General features: G+C 40.4%; 1 protein-coding gene across 3 annotated transcripts in view; it reads right to left on the reverse strand.

Annotated features, from left to right (window-relative positions):
- The window catches only part of USP13 (ubiquitin specific peptidase 13), an 86,719-nt gene that overhangs the window by 51,841 nt on the left and 14,666 nt on the right, over positions 1-20,212 (reverse strand). For all 3 annotated transcript variants that reach the window (XM_072996232.2, XM_072996231.2, XM_072996230.2), the window contains exons 2-3: positions 18,780-18,905; positions 8,070-8,130 (exon numbers count right to left, since the gene is read on the reverse strand). In XM_072996232.2, coding sequence (XP_072852333.2) covers positions 8,070-8,130; positions 18,780-18,905 — 187 coding nt within the window. The remainder of the gene's footprint in view (positions 1-8,069; positions 8,131-18,779; positions 18,906-20,212) is intronic.

The raw sequence follows: 20,212 nt of genomic DNA on the forward strand, positions 1-20,212 counted from the left end.
GCACAAGGGGAAAAAAACACCATAATGTTAACAGCATAATGGAAACAGAAGTCCGAAGCTGTATCATCTGGGATCAGCCATGTAAAAGGACAGGAACCAGTGAAGAACCGATCCCCTGATCCCTGAACTTTATAGTTTTCCCAGAAGGATGGCATGGTTGACGGTACCAAATGCTGCAGAAAGATCCAGGAGGATCAACAGGGTTACATTCTCTGACTCCCTCAGAACATCATCTTGCTAGGCAACCCATATTGTTTCTGTACTATGTTAGAGCCTAAACCCCAACTGAAATGAATCCAAATCATCAGTTTCTTCCAAGAAAACCTGCAACTAATCAGACATTATCCTCTCGACTAACTTGCCCAAAAACGGAATATTCACAACAGGTCTGTAGCTGTTTAGATCATCCATTGCCAGATTAGCTTTTCTTAAGAATTGGCCGTATTATAATAAATGAAATAAGGACAGATCTTGAAGCTGAGGCTCCAATACTTTGGCCATCTCAGGAGAAGAGAAAACTCCCTGGAAAAGACCCTGATGTTAGGAAAGTGTGAAGGCAAGAGGAGAAGGGGACGACAGAGGACGAGATGGTTGGGCAGGGTCAACGAAACATTCAATCTTCGATCTGAAATGGGTTGCCAGTCCCCCTTGTTCTAGGGCACATATCCTGAGGATATGAAGTGCTGTGGCACTGTGACTGAATGAGACCTGTGGACGAGGAAGAACCCCACTCAGTGTTTAAACAACTACTCATCCATATCCTGGAACCTCAAACCTTTCTCCCCCCACTCTGGGCTTCATGATCTCAACTACACATTTCTTGGGAAGCAGGGTTAGGGTGAGAAAATGTGTTTTGTGGATGAATGGGAATGTGAAGAACAATACTTAATATCCAAACTATCTAAACATACAAAAACTCAATTACTTCTGGGTAACATTTCATAAAATGCCATGGAACACGTGGTACCATCAGACAGAGAACCACCTGTGGAGCAGTCTAGTGCAATCTATTGCCCAGAGTTCACATACTTACAGGGAATTTGATCTCCGGGCCAATCCCAATCCATACCCTAGTTAGATCTTTTCTGCCCACCTGTAGGGCTACTAACGTTTGAGGCTGGGATGACAGACGGAAGGGTAGCTTTAAAGGAGATCACTCACTGAAAAGCAATCCTTTTCCAGAATGATAGGATGTGCATCTTTCCCGCCTTCTGATCACACCCACACACATTGTTCCAAAAGCCTTTAATACCAAGACAGCGATAATCTCAGAGACATTTACAAAGAAAATAGTCTGTTGGCTTTCTAAACTGGTCTATCTGATATATTTATCAGCCTAAAGAAATTTGCTGCAGGTATGTTCACAGTCTTTGACACCACCTATAACTGTGAACAAACTTCTTCCAAGATGAAAATTGTAAAATTCAAGTGTGGGTCAAGACTTAAAAGATGAACATTTTACATGGTACTTTCAGGATGTCTGTCACAAACTTTGACTTGGAGATTAATGTGTTGGCTAAGAGAAAACAGTCACAAATATCGCACGTACCAGGTAAGCATGTGTAGCTAGTTAAACGGATTCCACAGTAAAATACTGTTCTAGAATGGATTGCATTCAAGTTAACATTTCTTCACTGACTTCTGAATGGTTACTTTTGATCTAAATTGGTAGGTTTAATAATTGTGTTACATTTTGATTTAAGATGTGGCTCTCTTTAGGCTTTGGCCTCTAATGAGGCCCCCATGTCCCGAAAGGTTGGGGATCGTTGCTTTAAACACCCTCTGCCATCCTTGATGATTTTTACATTCAACTGAAGACAACTGATGGAAAAGCCAGGGAAAGACTTTAAATTTTTTTTTAAAAGGGGGTCGTGGGGGAGGGTGAAGAAAACCCTCACAGTTTTCCTATTACCCATGACAAAGGTTGGAAAAAAAAGAGAGAAATCTACCTTCTTTTCCACTATGTCTTCGTGATTACTGTTGATTTGCATAAGGCGATCAAATTAAGGATGCTTCTAACACAGAAGGGATTGGAAGGAGTTTAATGTCCTTAATAGGTTTATGCCTCAAAGAGCATTAACAACGAGAACGCGACAAATGTTCAAACTGGATTGACAGGCTGTGTGTGCGGACACTTTTTGATGTAGTATTAAGCTTGCCTGAATCTAATCCATATCGCCTCCTAATTCATTGCCACTTTAGTCACATGTTGGGAGTCTTACAGCTACAATTAGTCCTTAAGTTCCCCTCCTCATCAACGGTTTTGCACAGAACTCTGGGAAGCTCTTAGACCACAAAATAAACATCAATTCCAGCAGACTGGATTAATGAGTCCCTACTGTGGTAGTCTTCCTATTCAAAATGCTTCCACAGAACCTTAAAATGTGCATTCAACATCTCACTTTATATTAACTCTATAGAGTCAGGATTGACAACTGTGCTGCTCAGAAGGGTAAGGACACAGTCTTCCACTGGATTCTGAAGTTTCAAATTGCAATTATCTGTCTCCTAAAGGTCTTTCCTTTAACTGTAAGAATAAACAGGTCATTTAGACTTTAACATTATTCAGCAGGTTTAGAATATATACATTTGATTACACATCAGAGATACATACTGTACAATAAAATGATTAACAAGTCAAGACAGCTTTCCTAGGTGCAAGCTCTATAAATTTCAATGAAAAAGTAACAATCTGCCCACCTTTACTCCCTTTGCTTCTTCTTACAGTTTTTCAGGTGTTATTAAGTCAGCCAGCACTGAAAGCTCCTATCAGTCCATTTTACCAATTTTGTCCTTTCCTGATATCAACACTTTCAGACGGGTCAGTTCAAACTAATTGGCATAAACAAGCTGTCAGTGCCTCAGCTTCAATCTGGTGCACTATTAGTTTCCCTGGTGTTACTGGAGACACCGGTTGTAACTATCTGGCTCCATAAAGACATATAAAGGGCCCTACTGTGTCATACCCAAGTACCACACATCTAGCATCTTGCTTCATACAGTACAGCCAACCAGATTCCACAAATATGCAAGGAAATGCTTGCTTCTCTCTTACTAGTATTCAATGGCACACTGCTTCTGATCCTACAGGCACCATATAGACAGGATGACTCATCATAGGCATCCTTCAGTCTCGAGAGACTATGGTAACGTGCTCTGTATGGAGGACTTGGAACAGAGTCTAGTGTTTCAACGCTGTACACAAAGCTGGAGTGTCCTCTCCAGGGCACGAAGCTTGGGTAAAATAATGTGGAAGATAGGCTGTTACCCAACCAGCAAATCCCCCCTCTCCACATCACTGAAATAGTTCAATGGAAAGAAAGGCAAGAGCCAATACAACTGGTTTCAGCGACATCGCAGGAGTTGACACAATGACACGAACTGCCTCCGGGACTCCTACTCTGGACAGGATGACTAAAACTCAAGGAAACACCTAATACCTACTGAAAAGAGCTTGCTGCTCTCTGACACCCTTCATAGTTCTTCTTGCACAAAAGCAGGAGGGCCCTATTAAAACGACAAAGAAGGGAATTGCAAATTTCTAATTCACAGTATGAATTTGAAATACAACCCCCCCCAAAAAAAAGCTGCAGAATGGATCCTTTATAAATAGTTGTCTCTCATTGTTCCATACACCACACCACCCTGCACACACACTGCATGCGCACATTGATACCATTTGTGAACCAATTGAAAGAGGAGAGATTTTAAGCCTCTCACCATCCCTGGCCAAATAACCTCTGGCAACTATATTTCAGACATAATTCAGTGGCAAGAAGCAAGTGCCTTTTTGTAGAGAACGTTTCTACAAGGCGGGGGCTGCAAAACTGTGACGCTGGGATGGGATGTGTCCCTTTTACACTCACATTTGGGTTACCTGAAAAGAAGAGTAGAATTTTTCCATTCTATATAGACTAGAACAAGGTGGCAATTTGTGAAACAGCGCTGCTTAGTAAATGCTGCAGAAACATAATTATCTGATTTTATTTTTTTTATTTTTTTATTTATTTATTTATTTATTTATTTATTTATTTATTTTAATTTATATGCCGCCCACTCTACCCAAAACTCTACCCAAAATTCAATTAAAATACAATAAAAGATAAAATGATTAAAATGCAATTAAAATTGCTATCAGGACCCACAGTTGATGTTATTTCATGTTATTTTAAAAGTTAAAGGGAGTAAAAATGAAACACGCTGGCAAAGTAATATTAAGAAATAACTAATCCAGCACAACAGGTGAAAATAACAAATTCAGTTACTACTGGCTTCTTTTACCTAATCCAGTACTATTTATAATTATGTACAGGACTGAAAATGTAAAGACTAGTTGGTGTTTTTCTCTTTTTCACCAACTTTGCCTATCTTATACTCAGATAGGATGGATACAACTCTTGCATTTACTGTCGGTACTTGTTTTCTCTAACAATGCAGGGCCAAAAATGGCTAACTTTCCAGGTCCTAATAAGTCTATGAGCTACTGCAAGTGACAGCTAATACCATTACGTCACCCAATGGGCCCCATTTTATTGTCTACAACCTGCATGCCCATCACAACATGACTACAAGAATTTAAGATCAAGCTTTTTTTCTCCCCACCTTAATTCATGAACATTTTTCATCACCAGACAAAACGTAGCAAACGTACACTTTTTTGTGTGCCTTTTTGGGTTGGCCAAGGATCCCTTCAGCATGCATTGTGAAACCAGTTTATATTAAGTGATCTCATGCAAATACGTGGAGTGACCAGAGATATTTTTTAAAAAAAATTGTAGAGAGGAACAGGAAGATTGCATACCAGGTTTCAGCTGCTTTGACTTGGCTCTTAAGAACATTCCTCTTCCACCCTCTTCCTTTAGGCTTGATTTGTCAAAATTGATTCTAAAAAATTGCTAAAAGGGTCAGGGGAGCGAGCATGCTAACAAGGGACGATTTGGCCACTAAGTCGTCCCAGAGTCACATTCCACAGATCAAAGTCTCTCAAGTGGGTTTCTAAGCTATTGTTCAGATTTATTCAGGGGAAACCACTGGGTGGTGGTGGAGGTCACCTTGAGAGCAACTTAGGCTTCTGTTAATTTTACTTTCAGAGCATGTGAGAAGAGAGATTTCCCAGAAACAATCAAGCAGGACAGAAGGGCATAATTATCCTATCGCATCAACCTCCCTACGTCAAAGCAGCGTTAACCGGCCAGCAAAACTTAGCAATCCTCTCTTAAAAAAAAAAGATGAGGAAGGCTTCAGAAATAGCAACTGAATAAGTATGAAGGGAAAGTTCACTGAGTCAGTCAGTTAACTCATTGGACTGATGATGAATTAATCGCTAATGGCAAACCTAAAAGCAATGCCAAACCGAAATCTTGTTAGGCGTTTGATGCTCTGCTGCCCTCGGCTGCTGACTGTCAGGCCACACTTCAGCCCTCACGGCAAGGAGCCAGTAGGCTCAGCGTAGCGGCTATGTAACTGCCACTGTCCAGCTTCCCAAGCAATCGATGAATCCCAGAAACAGAAAGGGAATCACGTTGGGATCAGGATGGTAAAAAATTCAGCTTGTAGGCATTTTGGAAGGAAAGAGATTCAGGTATTTGCAGAAGGAACGTTACTTAATCTCCTTTTAAACTGCTTTCTTAAGCTTTCAGGGGCAGAAATGACACAGAAAACTCAAGTCCTCCATCATGGAATTGGGGTGATCCTTTAGTAAACACTAGGTTTAGCCAATTGGGGTCAGAAGAAAGTCAAAATAATATTACCTAGTGGTTGCAGTCTTGCTTCACTGATGATGAGAGTCTATGTGTCTTCTTGATAGTATGGAACGGGGTCTACTCAAAGAAAGCCCAAATGGAAAAGTGTGTGTGCGTGTGTAAATGGACTGTGCCTCTTTGACGAACTGGGATGTGATATCCAATCCACAGTTGCCTCAGCTGTAACTGTGAAACAACAGCTGTGATGTAGCCCGCATCTTTTTTTGACTTACATCTAAGACTAACTTCACTGGCAAAATCCATCCTGCCATGAACTTTTGAACTTTTAGGTTCTTTACACTGGCACCCGCCTGACAAAATGGATGGTCCTGATCCACGAAAGCTCTCGGATCGTATGATGATTATTTTAGCAATCTATAATGATGTCATCTGTTCTTGCATTTGTATTTTGTAATGACCACATGGCTATCTTTTATTTCAGTGCTATGCTCTATTATGCTTGCAATGTTTTTTCCCAAAAAAATTCTTTAAATTTGCAAGCCACCTTGTGAATGCTCTTATAAGCCTGAAATACAATTTCTTTAGTGCCTAAATAAATAAACGGCTGTACAGCATAAGGTCCTATTCAAGGCACAAAAGCTGTAATTTTACCAGAATACAGTATATCATACCAAAAGATATTTCACACATTGTGACACCATTTTTTGGCTCCACGAGGGTTGGGTGTCACAATGCAATACATATTTTTAAGACACATTTCTCCCATAAAGGAATAACCCTTAATCAATCCAGGCTTGCAGATAATACTACAAACTACTCAGCTGCCTGCCAAACTGCTATCTTGTCCTATAAATGAACGCTCATAGGGATGAGGGTGTTGAGTTGAGAGGTGTTACTATGCTGTTTGGTTAAAGCTATTGATTTTACACAGCTAAACAGGGTATAATTTGGCTAAAATTGGGGAGAGTCAAAGGAAAGGGCTTGTAGATTTCATTACCAGACCACTGAACTTCCCATGTGCATTTTTCCAGCACTGTGGTGTACTTACTGAAGTTGATGGCTGTGTTTTAATGTACTCCAATGATAGTCAAAAGAAGAACAGACCCATGGAAAAGAATGGAACTTATTAGTTACCACTTACATAAATCCCATTGCATTCAATGGATCTGTCTTACTTGGAACGAATCTGGAATTTAACCCCAAGTGTTAAGCTCTTTGAGGTCCAAGACTAAATTCCTGTGTGATCGACCATACAGTATTTGGAACACTGAATTAGGGCTGCCAGGTGTTTCTCATTCTGATGAACTCATCTTTGGATAGCAGACACATTTAATGTAAGAAGAGCTGCAGTGAATCAGAAGACTGCTCTATCTTGACTAGCACTCTGTGGACAGCTAGATGTCCATAGAAAACTCAAAACAAGATTTCAGTGTCATAGCATCCTCCCACTCATGTTTGTTCCCTAGCAACCGGTATTCAGAAGCATAATACCTTTGATACTGGAGGGAATGTATGACCCTTGTGAGTCAACTGACAGACTAATCTGCACTCAAGACTCAGAATTCTGACTTACTTTAGCTTTGATAAGCTCTTCTCAGAATTTCTTATGGAATGAGCTGGGAAGAATTTGAAGTTGGAAAAAGCTAAACTAACAGATTTGCCCATTGCTAGTCTGAAGAAAGCACATATTTCCTAGATGTGATTGTCCTCATAGTTCTCTCATTCCTTCAGCTTCTTGCTTTTCAATAGCAAAGGAACCTACTCAGGAAAAGGGTTACAATCATAATAGTCATACTTATAAATATGCACACATGTATAGAAATTCTACACTCATTCATATCAGCAACACATATAAATCAGACTGAAGCCCCCAAGCAATACTCAACAAATTCCTAACATAAAAAAGCAATCCTTCTAATAAAAACATTGTGACTTCACTAACACAGTCAGCCTTCAGAGATAATAAATGCTGTGTAGTCAGGAGGATGACAAACTTCTTTAACCTCACACTTTTGTATTGGTCGTCCGCCCCGACCTTTAATGACACAAAAGGAAGCTTTGGTTTATCAACTCATGCAAAGCATTATTAGAAAATAGAAGAGGGCAAAGAAAAATTGGGAGAAACTACTCCATATTATGGAATACATACTTCCATATTATTCCATACAATATTATGGAAATACCTTTAAAGGTTGCAAACTTACAATGAGAACTGATTTAAAAAAAATAGAAATAAAATAAAAATGCTTTCTGCCTAACAGCTGAATCGCTTAGACTTAATCTTTATAAAAGAAAACTCAAAACAAAAAGAATACGCATGCACTTGTGTTAGTCAGAAGAAGGTTGTGAAATGGCTCTTTACAATACCTAAAAATAGCTTGGTGTTTCTCCTTTTTGGTAAAGCTCCACCAGATGCCCCTGTTACCTTCTGAAAAGAAAGAAAAAGGGGAGAGATAAAGAAGAAGAAGAAAAGTTAAAAGTCTAACTCGTGTTACTATAAGAAAAGAAAATTACTCTCATGCTAAAAAAAAAAAAAAATTGGCCTCAACGTCAAATTAGCTTGGTTATGAATACTCTGGTATAAAACATGAGCTGTTTCACCAAGTGAGTTTATCCAGAACCTGCTTCTATGCCCTCCTAACAAGGTTGTTATAAGGGCAAACTTTAAGTGTTAATAATATCATCATCATTAATCATAGTTGGCAGGACAGCCAAATATATTTTCTATGGTGTATGGAGGCAAGAAAACCAAAGGCTTTAACAGATAGTTAGAAGAGCAGATTTAAACAGCTGCAGGCTCTCGTCTCCTTATCCAACAAGTTGCACCTGCTAAAGCTCTATCTTCCAGCTACCAGTTTTGAAAGTTCTTTGCCTTTAGTCACTCAGAGTCTAGACAAACCCAGGACATAGTGGAAAAAAGCTGGTGCAATTAGCCCAAGATCCTTGATTAGAGTATTCATTCCAGAAAAGTCATGGGAAACCAGTACAGTATAACACTGATCAAGTGCTTCCATGCTTGCTAGGAATGGGGAATATAATCTAACACACCTGGAGGTCACCAGATAAATAAATGAAAAATAGAATAGGGCTCCTGTATAAAGGAGGAACATTCAACACACATAGCTTCCATTAAAAGCAGCACCTGCTAAGCTACTATTAAATCTACAGGAACTCTGTCTTCTCTTTCATCTGGCCACTCTACCAGAGAAGGGAGACTACTGTAGACTTTAAAACTAGTCAATATCATCATGAACACAGCTGATTTCATCCGAAATGAAGGAAGACATGTCCTGATTAACATTTCATGGGGAACCACCAGGGAAGAGCAGGGATCTCCCAGTAGGGTAAGGAATAAATCCTGCTTGAAATACTGCCACTTAAGAGTCAACAACAGCGGGCTATGTGGATTACAGTTCTGAGTCACTTCAATGCAGCTTCCTAGGGGTAGAATCCTGTGGCTTCCCAGTAGGGTGTAACACTCCGCCAGCTAAGCTCTGTGAAACCTCTGGATTGCACTGCAGAAACTGGAGACTGCCTTGCCAAAACAAACAGGGCCTACACTTAAGCAAGGAGGTACTGGATTCCGACCACAAGCTCTGAAGAAGTTGTTCAATTTATATATCTGGCTGTTGCATAAGAGCTGTGGTTGGAGAGGATTCAGTTCTATGTTGTTTGAAAAATGTCCTTACTACTCTGAACTAAATGTGTGCAGTTTTGTACATCTGGCCTCTAGTATAGCTATCTAGGAAATGTTGGGAGTCATAATCCAAACTTGTACCTCTGAAGATTCTGCCACAAATATACCTGATGTTATTTGATTTTGATAACTAAAGCAGGATTAGGCCTAGATGGGAAATCACTGGAGAATACCAGGGATCTACAGATAGGGTTATGAAACAATCCTGCCTCAGCTTTAGAGAAATGCTGCTAGTTAGAATCAACAGTACTTGGCTAAATATGCCAATGATCTGACTCCTAGTTTCTTAAGAGTAATTATTTTCTTTTACACAAGCAATCAAGGTAAAGATAGTTTGGGGTGGGGAAAAGGCAAAAAATCTCTAACAGACTTCTCATCAAACACATTTATGCAACACTCTGGAGAAATATGAACCAATGTATTCGCAAAGGCTTTCACGGCCGGGATCTAATGGTTGTTGTGGGTTTTTTGAGCTCTTTGGCCGTATTCTGAAGGTTGTTCTTCCTGACGTTTTGCCAGTCTCTGTGGCCGGCATCTTCAGAGGACTGGAGTAGGAAACAATCCTCTGAAGATGCCGGCCACAGGGACTGGCAAAACGTCAGGAAGAACAACCTTCAGAACATGGCCAAAGAGTCCGAAAAACCCACAACAAATATGAACCAATATTTCTAGTGTTATATATTACTACTAATAATCCTAATCATCTCATAACTGCAGAGCTGTAAGGGACCCTATGGATCATTGACACCAGCTTCTGTCGCAGTGGGGAATCAAACTCCCAACCTGTGGCTCCCCAATTAGATATCTAAGCCACTGAGTGTTGTCTATCCAATAGCTTAGGTATAAATCCCCCAACACGTTATATTTTGTTGAACATCACACTTCTTGCGACAATGAGCAAATGTTTTAGAGTAACTACTGTATGCCAAAAGCTCAGGAGGTCTGGAATCTTGTAAACTTGCCGAGAAAGCAGAGTCAATGGACACCATGACAGAAACATTTTCATAAGACACAAAACAGCCAGCAACAAAACCAGAATCTACAATTGCCTTCACTAGCCTTCGGATACATTGAATTGTCTTTCATAGTCTCCCAACCAGCATAGCTGGCTGAGAGATAAAGAGTCACATTCCAAAAATATTTGGTGGGCACCAGGTTGGAGAGGACTAGTCTACCATATATGGCATTCCACAACTTTAATAATGAAATCGCATATGCTGCTGCCTCTTCCATCAGATACCTGTCAGTCAACATCTGTGCATGCAACTTTTCTAAGACATTCTGGTCTATACACTGTGATTAAGGAGAAGGCACTGCAGTTACACTAAAATTACTCACAAACACATATATGTGCTAAAAATTATGCAAATTAACTGGCAAGTCTCTTAAATTTCAATCTCATAAAAATAACTTCTGAAGAGTAACTTTTAAAAAATACGAATAGTTTGCCTTCTTTGATTTCATAGAGCCGAAGAACCACCTGCACTTTCTGGTGGTTGTCCCGACTTCTGAATTCCAAAAAGCCTCAACTTAAAAACAAAAGCAAAACCAGTTTCTAGCCATCATCAAAGGGCTATCCTTCTAGACACAGTATCCTTCTAAACACAGAGATCTCCAAAATATCTAATACGAATGGGATTGAGCTACAGAGTGAAAGCCATCAAATGAAAACACATTAGCAGCAGTCACTAGTGCGACCAGATGAGAAAAAAGAATGATATACCACTTTTTTGCAGGCTTCAGACCCCTCCATCAAAAACATTTGGATAAAAGAAATGGTGAGCTGCCACTCTATGAAGTCTCCAGAGGTGGCATGTTATCTTTTAATCAAGTTGCAGGGTCCCTCGCCTTCACAACACTGGGGGGAGGCAATTACCAAGCAGGAAGAATTGATCCAGATTTTTCTGACTGTTTTTCTCTAACTTTTCTGACACCGATGGGACTTAGGAGTGGGCATATGGTGCCTGAATATTTATTTACAGTGGTGCCCCACATGACGACGATAATCCGTTCTGTCAAAATCGCTGTACAGCGAAATCATCATCATGCGAAAAAAAACTCCATTGAAATGCATTAAAAACCAGTTAATGCGTTCCAATGGGAAAATGCCTCCAGCGAAGATCGCCCATAGAGAACCGCCAATCAGCTGTTTAAAATCACTGTCTTCCGAAGCTTCTGTCCGGAAAACAGCCATTTTGTGAAGGGAGGGAAGCCATTTTGCAAAGGGAAGCCATTTTGCAGAACCAGAAAAATCATCGTTTAGTGAACAAACGGTTCGCGAATCAGGGACCTAATCAATGTAAAGCGGATTTCCCCCATAGGAACCATCGTTTTGCGATCGCAATAATGACAGCAAAAAAGTCATCATCAAGCAATTTCGTTGTTTACTGGGGTAAGCGTCTAGCGGGGCACCATTGTATATTTATCCTTGGTCCACATTTCCTTTCAGTCTTAATATACCCTCTCTAGTAGGCACCCTTCAGTCTTGAGAGACTATGGTAATGTGCTCTGAACAGAGGTCTCGGAACAGCATCTAGTGTGGCTGAGAAGGCCAATACACCCATGTCCTCATCATTCTCCAGACTGTCCGCCCAGCAACTCTCGGTAAGAACAATTGCCTGGCAATCTACCCTGCAGCAGCCAGAGCAGCTATAAAACATTTTTAAAACAAGTTAAGAAAAGATACTACACAATGACAGCTGTTGCTCTTATTAGAAGAAGCTGCAAGCTTCCCAACTATGATGGCAAGGTAGGATGGGAAGAGGAAAAACAGGTGTCTTTTTACTTCTTTTTCTAAAAAGCTATCACAAAGAATTTCAATCTCATTAGAACACTTTTGAAAAAGGAGGAAAAACACACCGTTTGGGGCTCTTCCCACCATGTGGTAAGGGAGGAAGAGAGAATGAACACTTCCCACTTAACTAGAACAGCCACAGCTTTCAAATCATTATTTATTAGTCTATTCAGAAAAAGATGGTTCTAAAATTACAGAAGAGGTGTGGCCAAAAGAGAATGATCATCAATATTTTCTGTAAAGTATGAAGGCTCAGTTCAAATACTGATAAAATTTAAGTATGTTTTACCACAGGATAATTGCATTACAAGTAGACATGATCAAAAAGGAAGCTATCAAGCCATACTTGCTCTACCCAGTTTTAAAGACATTATGCATACCCTATTTTCTCAAAAACAAGACCTAACCTGAAAATAAGCCCTAGTATGATTTTTTTAGGAAGCTTGTAATATAAGCCCTACCCAAAAAACAAGCCTGTTAAGTGTAGCCCCACCCTCCAATCTAGAATAAATCTAGATTGTTGTACATGAAAAAAAATCCCCTGAAAATAAGCCCTAATGATTTTTTTGGAGCAAAAATTAATATAAGACCCTGTCTTATTTTTGGGGAAACATGGTATAATGCACCTGTTACAAGAACTGCTAAGCGAAAGACCCATCTCTTCAGGCCTGCTTTTAAAAATTACAACTGAATCCCTGAACCCCATTTTAGCAGATAATTTTAATCTTTCCATATTTTCATGTTTTAATCTTTTAATTTTATTTTAAATCATATATTGGTTAATTTGTCTTTTAATATTTAACTTATTGTGGTTTTAATTGTCTGAATGTTAATGTTGTGAGCCGCTTTGGGTCCCTTGTTGGGAGAAATGCGGCATCATGATGATGATGATGATGATGTCACTTAGTACCGGCTGCTAGATAGTAAGAGTGGGAATGGGTAGCAGTTGGTTATCTGCTACAGGGGAACTAAATAGACCTTTGGCCTGATCCAGAATAGCTCCTGCTATATTCTGTGTTCCAGAGCGCAAGCCATATAGAAGGCCTCAGAGCTCAACTTCTGTCATGGAAGAAACATTCAAAGTTTTGAGTTACATAAATTCATCATAAAGTTCACCAGCATCCCAGCAACAGTTAGACACAGAGAGATAAGCAAGGCAACTATTTTTAGTTAATTCAGATAGTTGATGGTCTAATCACAAAAATATCTGCAAATTAAAATGCATGTGTTTGTTATCTGTCACAGATTTGTACAAGAGGGATCTTCACGAAATAGCCAATGACCAAAGGCCCTGCTCTTCTGCAGTTATGCATCATAAAAACAAAGACTTCACAGATCTGGGGAAAATAAACCACTTGATATGAAGTTTACTTATTTCAGACTTTGAAGCAAGAAATAAGGAATCTTTCCAGTGTAAAGCTCAAGTCGTTCTGCTTTAAGTGGCCTGCTGGTTGGCTGAGGACCCCAGGAGTCACGCCAGTTCCACCAGCTCTGACCTAACATCATTGTAACAGCTGTCTCTACAGTCGGAATTCCTCCTGCCATGTAAACAGCCCCTGAGCCAAGCCTATGGGTTCATATCTTCAATGCCCTTCTGCAATCTGCTGGAAAGATTTTCTTGAAACCGGAAGGGTCAGTGCCAAACTCTAAAGCAACACTGTAAATATTTATTTAGCGGACTGGTTGTCCAACTCTCTCTGCGTACCAACCTCACCGGCTCTTCTAATTCCAACCTTCTCTCTCCCACAACCCATTTTTCTTCCCTTCCAGAACAGCCAGAGTATTATCTTAGCAGCCCTACAATGCTTGTAGAAAACAAGTGAAGAAGCAGTCACAGTAATGCTCTACTTTTTCAAGAGAAAACAGCTCTCAGCACTGTGGTAACTGCCAGTATGTATACACAAACGTAAAGAAGCCTTTGCAACCAAAAGACACAATTACCAGGGTGGATTTCATTTAAATCTAATTGATTTAATTTGATTTAAATCACAATTTGAATTTTTTAAAAAATATGATTTCACCATTTAAATCAACATTTTGATTTTTTAAAAATTTACTGTATTTTTCCATGTATAAGACTATACTTTTGTCTAAAATCTTTAGACTAAAAATTGAGGGTTGTCTTATACGTGGAAGTAAGCTGAGGAGAGAACAAAAACAAGTGGAGGGGAAAGCAGGGATCAAAGCGATCCTGCAGCGCTTTGATCCCTTTTCCCCTACACTTGCTAAGCTCCACTTAGATTTCTTAATTTTGGATTAGAAAAGTGGGGGGTCTTATACATGGAAAAAATACGGTAAATCATTATTTTAATCCATTTGGTTTTTGAAAATATCATTTATTTTATCCACCCTGCCCAAAAACATCTCTTAATGGGGCTGCCAAAGGACTCATGACAGCATGATTGCAACAGCAGCAATTGTATGACTGCCAGCCTGGAGGAAGAAGGGGTAGGTGTGCATGTTTAATCTGACACTTGCCTGCTTATCCAGTGACAATTATGGCTCAGGAAAGATAAGCAGATGAGAGGGAAAGCAGCAACCTGTACAACCGTTCAAAAGGTTCAAAGTGGGAGCCAGCGAGGTCAAATGCGCACAATCAGCAAAACGGATGACAAACAAACAAGAGGCTGAGCATCCCAAACGGCATTCAAAACAGAGCCATGCATTTTCTACACCTAGTTCCCCCAACCTGAGGCTGTCTGGATGTTCTGAACTACAGCTGGCATCCTCCCTGACCATTTGGCCAGGCTGGCTAGAGCTTATGGGAGCAGCCATCTGAAACATCTGGAGGGGGCCAAGACTGGAAAAATGCAATCTATGTGATAAAACTATCCATGAGCAGACAAACTACAACCTTAGAATTGCAGAGCCAGAAGGGGGATCCCAGGTATTATCAAATCCAGTCCCCGTCAAGGAGGCGCCGTAGGGAACTGAACTTCCAGGCTCTGGCTGTGCAAAATACAGTGGTGCCTCACTTAACGATTGCCTCGTTAAATGACGAAACCGCTTGATGAGGAAGTTTTTGCAATCGCTTTTGCAATCGCAAAACGATGTCCTGCTTCGGGAACTGATTTTTCACTAAATGACGATTTAGAAACAGCTGATCGGCAGTTCTAAAATGGCCACCCACTGTGCAAAATGGCTCCCCGCTGTGTTTTCAGGACGGATTCCCCGCTTTCCAGGCAGTGAAAATGGCCACCCCTATGGAGGATCTTCGCTGGACGGTGAGTTTTCAGCCCTGTGGAACACATTGAACCGGTTTCAATGCATTTCAATAGGCTTTTTCTTTTTGCAAGATGATGTTTTCATAAGACAGCGATTTTCACAGAACGAATTATTATCGTCTTACGAGGCACCACCATAGAGGTCCTATAACTTCTCATTATGCAATCATTTATTTGAGGCAACTGGGACTGATTCTGAACTACTTCGCAATAGCAGAGACAGAAGCTAAATTCAACAGACAATGAGCCGTCAATTGAATTTAACACCCCTATTCTTATGGAATCATCTAGTCTGGACAAAATTTGCTACTGGAGTTGAGTATTTCTCAACTGACCTTTTCTCACATTGAATGATCTACAGTCAATGCACACACGTATGTGTGCCTCTGTAAAAATTTCAGCCTTGTTCCCCAATGCTTCATATTCTCACATTTAAGCGTAATACTACCGTATATGGTTCACCCACAAAAACAGACTTATCCATATTTGGTATTATTATAAAATATAAAGAACTAGGACTATAAAAAGACTTTGTATCCCCATATGTCTGCTACATATGGTAAGACATTGTCAGCATCTCCCAGCAACTGCTCCTTAATTGTCCACTGCTTAACACAGTGGTTCCCAACATTTTTTACTTCATGCCACTTTTTTGATTATGGAGAAACCTATTTTTATTTAGTTATTTAACTTATATCTCTTCACCTTTCCTTCCAGCTCATCCAACCCCGTTGTAAGAAACAATTCAGTAGATAACTTAGAATTAAAAGTAAACACAAACATTTAGTACAAAATTTACTTTAAATTAAGAACACACTGATGGCCACAATAATAATAATAATAATAATAATAATAATAATAATAATAATAATAATAATAATAATAATAATAATAATAATAATAATAATAATAATAATAATAATAATAATAATAATAATAATAATAATAATAATAATAATAATAATAATAATAGTGTGCCACTAAGTCAGTCCTGACTTATGGCCACCCTTTTCAGGGTTTTCTAGGCAAGGAATACTCAGAAGTGGTTTGCAATTCTTTTCTTCTGGGGACATCTTGGGACTGTGCAGCTTGCACAAGGCCACAGAGGCTGACCTCTGGAGATGCACTGTGAATTCCCAGCCTCTGGCTCTGAGTCAGATACCTAATTCAGTGAGCATTGTTTCATAATTAAAGACTTCCTCCTTCTATCCCTTGGTTTCCACGGATTCCCAGCAATAAAAGGAAATACACAGGAGCACCGGATACCACAGGACAGAAGTAGGAAATGTCAGATTTCTGAAAAATTGTCCCTGTTGATGACATCATTAGCCTTAACATTTGTACCTTTTGCATTTCTGTTCCCTCCTCTGTTTCCCTCCATCCCTCTCTCGTCCAAGTCTATAAATATCTGCATCCTCAGGTAACACTCCATGCATCCAGTGAATAGGATACAGTTCAAAAATGCTAATGTCAGGTAAATTATATTACTATTTGAAGATCCTGAAAACATGGTTCTCTATTTTCCCATTGGCCACAGACCCCCGAAACTGGATCTCAGTAAGAATTTTCACCCTGACAAGGATATGCTAGATGCCACCCTAGAATATGGCCTAAATTGTGGGAAATGATATTACACACTGGACTGTGCATGAACTAAAAAAACATCCAACACTACACATGAGCTGTGTGTGGCAACAGAAGATTGGTAGTGGGCAGACCAGACATCTTCATAACTGCTTGTTCCCCATTATTGACCAGTTTCTAAGGAACTCCATGACTCTCCAGAACACAGTCAAGATCATTGTACTAAATGGGCTAAAGAAGCAAAACAAGGAAGGAAGGAAGGAAGGAAGGAAGGAAGGAAGGAAGGAAGGAAGGAAGGAAGGAAGGAAGGAAGGAAGGAAGGAAGGAAGGAAGGAAGGAAGGAAGGAAGGAAGGAAGGAAGGAAGGAAGGAAGGAAGGAAGGAAGGAAGGAAGGAAGGAAGGAAGGAAGGAAGGAAGGAAGGAAGGAAGGAAGGAAGGAAGGAAGGAAGGAAGGAAGGAAGGAAGGAAGGAAGGAAGGAAGGAAGGAAGGAAGGAAGGAAGGAAGGAAGGAAGGAAGGAAGGAAGGAAGGAAGGAAGGAAGGAAGGAAGGAAGGAAGGAAGGAAGGAAGGAAGGAAGGAAGGAAGGAAGGAAGGAAGGAAGGAAGGAAGGAAGGAAGGAAGGAAGGAAGGAAGGAAGGAAGGAAGGAAGGAAGGAAGGAAGGAAGGAAGGAAGGAAGGAAGGAAGGAAGGAAGGAAGGAAGGAAGGAAGGAAGGAAGGAAGGAAGGAAGGAAGGAAGGAAGGAAGGAAGGAAGGAAGGAAGGAAGGAAGGAAGGAAGGAAGGAAGGAAGGAAGGAAGGAAGGAAGGAAGGAAGGAAGGAAGGAAGGAAGGAAGGAAGGAAGGAAGGAAGGAAGGAAGGAAGGAAGGAAGGAAGGAAGGAAGGAAGGAAGGAAGGAAGGAAGGAAGGAAGGAAGGAGGAAGGAAGGAAGGAAGGAAGGAAGGAAGGAAGGAAGGAAGGAAGGAAGGAAGGAAGGAAGGAAGGAAGGAAGGAAGGAAGGAAGGAAGGAAGGAAGGAAGGAAGGAAGGAAGGAAGGAAGGAAGGAAGGAAGGAAGGAAGGAAGGAAGGAAGGAAGGAAGGAAGGAAGGAAGGAAGGAAGGAAGGAAGGAAGGAAGGAAGGAAGGAAGGAAGGAAGGAAGGAAGGAAGGAAGGAAGGAAGGAAGGAAGGAAGGAAGGAAGGAAGGAAGGAAGGAAGGAAGGAAGGAAGGAAGGAAGGAAGGAAGGAAGGAAGGAATAACCTGTCAACCAAATAATCCCTCCCACTCTTTTCTCAACTTTGCTATATCCCTTCCCTTTGATGTGCCACAAACCTTATACAACAACACAACTGTGGGGAGTGTGTGAATAGTGACATTTCTGCTACCCTGTTTCCCTGAAAATAAGACCTAACCTGAAAATTAGCCCTAGTAAGATTCTTCAGGATGCTCGTAATATAAGCCTTACCCCAAAAATAAGCCCCAATTAAGTGAAATCCTGCCATCCACCCTTGTGCAGCAACCAGAAGATGACAGGACTCCATTTGAATCAATGTAGATTGTTGTACATGAAAAAATAAAACATCCCCTGAAAACAAGCCCTAATGCATTGGGGGGGGCAAAAATTAATATAAGACCCTGTCTTATTTTTGGGGAAACACACTAGTAGTAATTTCCCAGTACAAACAGCTAAACCACAAAAGACATGCAGAATACCATATCCCAGTTACATTCTGAAGACAAGTTTTAATGATTATGTGCAAGGAAATAACTTCTGAAACAACCTTTGTCTGCAACAGCACTCACCTCCTTCAGGTGCCGTTTCAAATGCATATACACACACTGCCCTGTCTTCCGATAATGTCTTTCCACGTGTTCCCTTCCAAATCCCAGGAAAGTGTTCATACAAACATAGAGGCCTCCTTCGGAATCCTGAAAAGAAAAAGAGAATGAGAGCAGCTGTAATAGACAATGGCTCTCGTAGAATCCTTTGCCTTGACATACTAGGCCTTTAGTATGTCATTTCTTTACTAGTAATTTCTCACTGCATGGGGCAAACCAAAGACAGAGCACTCAAAAAAGACTGTTAATAACTTTTTCTGGGTTCATTTTCATAAAGTGCTTCTGTGTGGTGCGGGGAGAATAGGTAAAGTTCCTCTATGGTAGACCAGGAACAACGGACAGCACCCATAAAAATGTTAAAATACTACCCGAAAAGCCCTATTTCTGCTTCTGGGGGTGTCCAGGAACAGTAGTTTTAGCAGTAAAGAATTTGGAACATCCCTTTAAAAACCCAGCTCCTAAATCCACACAAAACAAAACCTGAACTTCTTTTCTGACATTTCCTATTATCATATAAATGGCCCAAAAAAAGGCAATTTATGGGGTCGATGCCTCCAACCCAACTGAGGCTCCCCACCCCTGCTCTATGGCACTAGCTGCATTTTAGAACATTTTATATTTTCTTCCATCAAGAACCAGCTAGTCTCCTGGATGCATGAAGTGCTGCTATCAAAGATTTACTGTGGTGAAATCCCATCCTTTCATCTTAATACGGTAAGTCCTATAAGGAAGTTGTATATTTTTTGTCGTATCACGATATGAAAACACATTCAGGGCCAATAATTCAAGATTCATCCGTTTGATGTCCATTTAACTATTAATACTGCCACAAACCGGAACATCTAATATTTGAGAAAAGACGATGATGAAACAGACCACACATAAGCTAATTAAAACACAGAACTCCAGTCACAAAATACCAGAAAATGTAAGAATATTAAATGGCTAAATCAACTGGCATTCGCTCAAAACGCAGCTATTAAAAGGGGACTCGCTTGAATTGAGGAAAAGCACATTGAAATTAGAGACACAAGCTGCAGCAAAGTCAAGTTCCATGTAGCTGTCCAAAAAATTGCCCTCTTTAATTCATAGTAAAAAAAAAATTGAGCAGAGCAGGAGAGGATTGGGGGGAACAGATGGAGAGAGCGAGAGCTTGTAATCCTTTTCAAAAGAAAGAGAGCGCAAATTACACTTGTAATTCTGAAAGAATTCCGGCCCGCCCCTGCAATTCTTAAGCAGTCCTCAAAACCAGGAAGGACTCAAAATAGCACTGTCCTGCTTATCGATAGGAAGCATCAAGAAGAGTGAGGGACAGTTTGAACAAGAGCTTCGAAACATTCTTCTGGCGCACAACTCCCAGAAGCAATCCACTCACCCAGCCACCACTGCCATGGGTC

The sequence above is a fragment of the Pogona vitticeps genome, chromosome 3 (assembly GCF_051106095.1).
Source record: "Pogona vitticeps strain Pit_001003342236 chromosome 3, PviZW2.1, whole genome shotgun sequence".
NCBI lineage: Eukaryota > Metazoa > Chordata > Lepidosauria > Squamata > Agamidae > Pogona > Pogona vitticeps.